General features: G+C 43.6%; 1 protein-coding gene across 16 annotated transcripts in view; it reads right to left on the bottom strand.

Moving 5' to 3' along the window:
- Positions 1-280: 280 nt before the first annotated feature.
- The window catches only part of FBRSL1 (fibrosin like 1), a 558,326-nt gene continuing 551,935 nt past the window's right edge, over positions 281-6,671 (bottom strand). For 15 of the 16 annotated variants that reach the window (XM_052798081.1, XM_052798088.1, XM_052798095.1 and 12 more), the window contains 3 exons: positions 4,937-5,020; positions 3,673-3,913; positions 281-1,612 (listed from right to left, as the gene is read on the bottom strand). In XM_052798081.1, the coding sequence (XP_052654041.1) occupies positions 379-1,612; positions 3,673-3,913; positions 4,937-5,020 (1,559 nt within the window). In that variant the 3' untranslated portion in view covers positions 281-378. The remainder of the gene's footprint in view (positions 1,613-3,672; positions 3,914-4,936; positions 5,021-6,671) is intronic. The other variant, XM_052798089.1, reaches the window with a different exon arrangement.

Genomic DNA, 6,671 nt, shown 5'->3' with positions numbered 1-6,671 from the left:
TGAATAAAGAGCACAAAATTAAAAAAAATACAAATCCATTAAAAATGTTTCTCACATTTGGGAAAAAATGTACAAACTTGATATTTTTAACTCATTTTTTTTTAGCACAGAAACAAAAAAACAAAACCAAAAATCAATACCTATATATTAAATTCCCATTCTCAGCAACCTTCTTGTTGGAAAGTCTGCATCCCCGACCCCGTTATTTATGGAAATGTGCTTAACTTCTACAAATTTTACATTAAAAAAAAAAGTTTACAGCAGTGCATTTTGTAAAAGGTTTGTTTTTTGTTTTTTTTTTTCTCTGTTTGTTTTTTTTTTGTTGTTGTTTGTTTGTTTGTTTTATATACAGGCGAGTTTAAAATTCAATGTTGGGGACTATCGTGCCTCTACTTCTTTGGGGTTCCTAGAGGGGGAATAGTCCCTGGACTCTGAGTTTGTGAGTGGAGTAGTCCTGCGTGGGGAGGCAGGTCTGGTGCTGCTCGCTGGTACAAGAGGCGGTGGGGCGCTCAGCGCTGCAGTTGGCGGGTTCCTATTTAAAATCCCATTGTGCATGGCAGTGGATGGACTCAGTCTGGGGTAATGCATCCCGCTTAAATGAGGCATGAAGGATGGCACGTGTGCCAGGTGACTTTCGATGGGGGACGAGTGCAAGTGGTGCATTCTGGCACGCTCAAGTTCTTCTCGTAAGTGCAAGCGCTCTCTTTCCTCCACTTGCCGCAACCGCTCCTGCTCTCGGCGGGCTTCAAGAAGGTTTTCATGGTTGTAGTCGTGTGGCTCCCTGTCTCTGTAAGAACGCTCATGGTCGTAAAATCCAGAGGTGGTAGGGAACCTATGGATAGGATCCGTCCGGAGCTGAAAGTCCATTCGACGGTGCAGGTCTAAGCTCCGGTAGGCATCTCGCAACGGGTCCCTCATTGGGTCCCAAGAAAATCCGGGATGTGGCAGCCTCTCTCTTCCTGACAAAGGATTCATGCCTATGAGCGGGGTCATCATTCTGCTGCGGTCGAGAACATTCATGTTGTTCATCTGGTGCACGCTTCCCATGGAGATGGGCATAGAGGCTGCCATCGAGTGAGGCAATGATAATCCATGCAAAGTAGGTGGCGGGGGATGCTCCACCGATCGGGAGTGCTGTGAAGGCTCAGACCCTACCACCAGCACATCACTGTCTTCCTTCCTCTCCTCTTTGACTTTGATGTCATTCTTAATCTTCTGGAGGTCACTGGGAAGCTCTGTCTTTCTCTCCATGTCCTTGCTCATTAGATTGGTAAGCTTCAAGCTCTCACTTAGTGCAGGTTTGCTGTATGGCGATACAGACTGGATTACTGGCTTTGTGTTGTCCTCAGAGGGTCTCTTATCATGGCTTGGAGTTTCCTTCACGGGGGAGCGGCTCTCTTTAATCTTGTGTTCTGCTATGGGTGGCTCTCTCAGCCTCTCAGGGTGCTCTCGCTCGGGTTCTTTGGACCTCTCCCTTTCTCCAAGGCTAACCTGCCTGATGGGATCACTGGAGGTTTGGCTGTTGCTGCGGATGAGATTGCTTATCTGATGTGTCACTGGAGCCGATGCCGGTGAGGATCTGTTTGAATGTCTGTTTTTATCCATGAGGTCTCTGTAAAAAGAGAGAACATACATCCTTGGTTTTGTGTGAACAAACATACATATGATGTTGGACATGCATAGTGCTGCGGCTAGTTGTATAATTCGAGATTGCTCAGAAAATTATTTGAAAAGCTCTGCTAGCATCAGCTATAGCTGTGATGCTACACCGAAAGATATGCACTGCCTGCCTTTACATACTACAAAGAAAAAAAATGCTAAATGTCCACAAATTTGGGGACTACACTGGGGATGCATTTGAAAGAACAGTATATTCACCCTAAGAGAAAGACCACTTCACTGAGAAGTGCAGGGAAAGAAGAATTCTAGACAGCTTATTTTTTTAAAAAAGATGCTTATTTTGTGTTTATATATACGTCTTGCTGTCAGACAATGATCTTCTTGGCTGTAACACTCTTAACGCGGATTCCTTTCCCAAAACATGGCTCCAGGCACACAAAACGGAAGCCTACAGAGATGCATGCAGGTCCTTCACAAGACAGCTCGTCGACTGGAAGCAGCCATAACATGATGCTTCTTTTCCTGTGGAGCTGCAGGAGAGTTTTTGTTGTTGGCAGTTTTGGCAGGTAAGCTAGGTGCTTAAGGAAAAAAATCCTCGAATAGGCCATGAAACTGAGTAATCGACCTCCGTTTCAAGAGGACCTGCTATGATGAACAAGGGGTTTGACAATGTCCATGGTTTAGAAAGAGAGGCACGAGGGTTTACATTTCTAACTGCACCTCTATCTCTGAGCAAGCCAATTAGTCACAGTTACTCCCACCTCTTTAAGAGGGGAATAAATAATGCTCACCTTTTAAAAGCACTTTGCTCTGAATGAGAGACACTTTAAATGCAAAGTATGATGATTGAGAGAACTGCATTATGCAGCTGAGAGGCTCACTGATGTCTCAGTTTTATGCTGGGTTTGCTTTTGAGAGCTGCAAGACCTGAGTGCTGAAAGCTGGAGGTGTTTTGGGGAGTTCTGTAAGTATTTATCCCTTATAAATTACATTTGCTAACCCAGATTTCTTCCTCTGCGGTAGTCCTGATTGCTGATCAAGAATGTGGTTTATTAAAACCATGTCCAAATAGGGATGCTGGGGACCGCTTAAGCTGAATTAATAGAAATGTAATAGAGATGTTAACCCCTGTGTGAACACTCTTGAGAGTAAAGTAACCTTGGTTTGCAAATGAATTACACTAAAGCCAAGAAGGGAGCTTCCTATCTGAATGACTATCCATGCAAGGGTGTCAGACAATTTAACATTTAAAGCAAGATGATTTTCAGCCTATTGCTTCCACGTAACCTTGTTCACAGGCACTGCCTGAAGATCTCATTAAAAGCACTCCAGGCAAACTATGAACCCCCTATCACTAGTCAAATACACGCATCTAAGACTTGCAGGCAGTTATTGCCTACAAAGAAGTAGCCTGTTGGACAGAACCGGGCTCTGAAATATAAAGGCCTTTACAGCTTCAAAATCATATAACTGGAAGCTAATGAAGTATCTATAGCCCAGGTGATACAGTCCTGTCATCGTTAATAAGGGTTTGTCTACAATGCAATTTTTAAAAATCAGTTTTGCTAATGGATTCATGCACACTGCTCCAGATACAGGCATTTGCATTTTTATCTTGTTAATGTCCAGCTAACATTTGAATTCATCAGCATATCTGTACATTAATGAGAACTATGACTGTCTCCAAAGGACCCATCACAATGCTACCTTCATGATTTCAGAATATACAGTAATCCTAAAGCAGCTGCATTGAAAACAGCCAAGTATACCCTGCAAACATAGCGATGTGCTCATTTCCTCAGCCTGGTGCTTTTTATTAACCTACTAGCGGGGACTGGCTTACCATATTTCCACAGAGGACAAACCCTAAAAAGCAAAGAGGGGTTTTTTTGTGTTGCTAGTACTTGTGCTTATATGATGGAGAGGCCTATCAGCTGCTTCAAAGACAAGCAACATTTTGTTCTGAAGATTATTTTACGATCGGAAAAATTAAAAAAAATATAGGGGAAACATAGGCCCAGAAGAAAGAGCTCAAAAGCACCCACTGCTTACCTCTCTTTGTCTCTGTCATCTTTACTCAGAGAAAGATCCCTCTTCTCGGGCTCTCGCTCCCGCTCTCTGTCTCTGTCATGGTTTGTCACTGAGGAGCTTCGCTCAGAATCAGTGGGCTTGGGCCACTGTGGAGGTGTTGGGAAGGACGGTGGGGTCCGATGCAGTCTATTCCATGGCTCATGGGGATTATTGAAATTCTGCAGGTTTGGGCCATCTTTGTGAGTAAAAATGTTGTTGTGAGCTAGAATAATGGCAGGGGGAGGAAGAGTTAAAAAGAATTCAAACCAAGTAATTGCATAGACATTTTTCACAATGCTAATCACAACCAGAACTGTCCTTTCAAGACTTTTTAATGTGGAGCTAATGGTGAGGGGGAGTTACTAGCAGGTGGACACAGATACCTCCAACACTGGGTGTTAAGATCCACCAGCTCTTTTAAGGCTATTGGTGGAGGAAGCTTTAACTATACATCTGAATAACTCAGAGATGACTGAAAATGCCCAGCTCCTCTTCTCCCCCCACCCCAGCAAGGGTTCCAGCACAAAAGCAATATTTTACCTCAGCTCCTCTCACTGGCAGAAACTTTTAATTTGTGGGTAGTTACAAGCAATCAGCTGCCTGCAGCTGAGGATTCAGGGACTTTTTTGTTAAAGAAACCAGACTGTTTGGTCGTATGTATGTACGTGTATAAAAATAGAGCTTGGCTGTAGGCTTTTCAGAACAGTCACTTGATTTTCCTCCATCAGTCTTCAGCTGATTCCTGTTGCACCATGAGATGCAAAAGCATGCTCTCTTATGTGTGGCTCTCAAGCATGTCTTGCCTACAGGTAACATGTTTTTGAAGTAAAATCATTTTATACAGGTAATTTAAACTTCAGACAATGGTTACAGAGGAAGTCTACACGCTGAATTAGGAGAAGTATCAATAGCTGTTCCACTATGCATCTTCGCCGTTGAAGGGTGTTACTTTAGATGCCCATAGGGTCCCAGAGCTCTCTGGGGTCTTGCAGCTCTAGCACCTCTAGGAGCACACAAGGTACCAACCTTCAGCAGTGAGGAGACACAGAGCACAGCTAGTGATGTCTGTGACATGCAGAAAAGCTCCCACCGCAGAGACCTGGAAATCTTAGGTGCAGTGTTTTCAGATAGGAGAATGGAGGTTAGGAATTAAACTTCTTTAAAAACTACCACCAGCTGCTGTAAATATTAGCATGTGGCTTTTCTGGAAGGGATGTTTGTCTGCAGTAACCCAGCCAGTACTTACTCAGAGCATGACTGCCTAATCCTCCAAAGGCATTGCTGCCTAAGTTCCCAAGGCCGCTGAAGGTGCTTGACCTGCTAAATGGATCTGGAAAGGCAAACAGGGATTTAGCAGGCATTTAGCCAAGAATGTTGGAGAATGAAACGCACCCCTCCCCTTCTTAACGGTCTGAATCCAAGTAGGATTAGGCCAGACTTTAAGCTGATCCTTCTCATTGCAAGGTTCTTTGCACAGAAAATTCCCATCATGTTAAAATGGAGAAGGGATTCAGTGCTCACTCTGCAAACAGGTGCTGTAATAAACTTTTGTATGCCAGTCAGAGGGGAGCTAGAAATTAAGGTCTAATAGCTGAAATTAGGGTGGCTGCTGCTGAGCTATAACTCTCCTTCCGTAACAGTACTAATAGTAGAAGCATTGCAATTGCCTTGAAAGAAGAACCTCAGCAGGCTCCTCGGTCAGCATATTGAGGGGTTGCATTGTTTCACTCTTGTTTCTGTATACAACTTTCTAACCTCTTTGTAATAGTGCATTGAGACAGTCCTAAACTAATTGCTGCAGACATCCATCCTTACAACAACTAACTGTGGCCTGTTTGCGCCAAAATCCTCTCCCATAATAGCTTCCTTGATCCCAGTGGTGATGGAAATGATAGCGTAGGCTTAGGAGCTACTATGACAAAGGGATGGGAGGTTTGTATCCTTTGAGGCAAAAGATGAGTCTTGCCTTTCCTGCCTTTTTTTTTTCTTCAATAAAGGCACCCATCATCAGAAGAGGTTCCTCTCTGAGCAGATATAGCCTGACTCAGGTTTCTGCACTCCAGAGATGGCTATGGGTTAAATTGTACCAGTATACTTGTTTTCTTTCCTTCTGGTCAGTTCTAAATAACTCCTCCTTCTGCCCACTGGCTTTTTCACTGTCCCTTTAAAGTCTTTAACTTGCCATGTTACAGGAGGTGAGTTGCTCTTCACTTCCTCACGGATATCCTTGTATTTAAAATATCAAGGCAAATAGCACAAATAGCTTGCATCTTTAAGCAGACAGCTATTTGCTTATTTACTTATTTTTAAATAGCTGTTCTTGCCCTTCCCCTTTGATATTATGTAGTTGAGTGACTCTGTAGAGATACAGTTAATTTTGACAGAATGTTCAGGAATTGATGTAAATCTGGGTATTTGCAACAGAAAAAACTCTACTAGGTCATGTGGCATGCTACATTTACTGATTGGATGAGTGTTACTAAAACATTAATCAACAGAGCTTGAACTTTAATTGGCAATGAGCTGCTTGTGAGCTTCTAAAATGAGGAAATCTGAGAAAATCAGGCTCTACTTACTGCCAATTAGGAAACTGAAAGGCTGGCAAAATGTGCAGAACAGCTATTTGCCAGGAACTGTTCACTGAACTTCAATAAAGAACCTAGCCAAGAACTTTCATATGTGGGAAAGGGTACGGGAGGAGCCCATTTTAAGCTGTGGCTTGTTCGAGGTACCTTTGCTTAAATTCACCCCATTTACTTGGGCACATTCAGCAGCATAAAAGGGCTCTACAGGTCACATTTCAGCTCCTGTGCAGTGTCCCAGCAGTGACAGACTTGCCTGCCCTGCAATGCCTTCTCTTGCAGGAGAGGGTCTGCTAATCCTGCCCCTCTCCTTTGGAGGAAAGCAGAGGGGATGCGCTGGGAAGCTGGCATGGGTGAGAAGCTGGCTAGTTTCTGGTTCCTGAGACAGCTGAAGCCTCT

Source organism: Harpia harpyja, chromosome 9 (genome assembly GCF_026419915.1).
Source record: "Harpia harpyja isolate bHarHar1 chromosome 9, bHarHar1 primary haplotype, whole genome shotgun sequence".
In the NCBI taxonomy this organism is placed as follows: Eukaryota; Metazoa; Chordata; class Aves; order Accipitriformes; family Accipitridae; genus Harpia; species Harpia harpyja.
The sequence above is the reverse complement of the archived record's forward strand: the minus strand, read 5'-3'. Positions and strand labels throughout refer to the sequence as shown.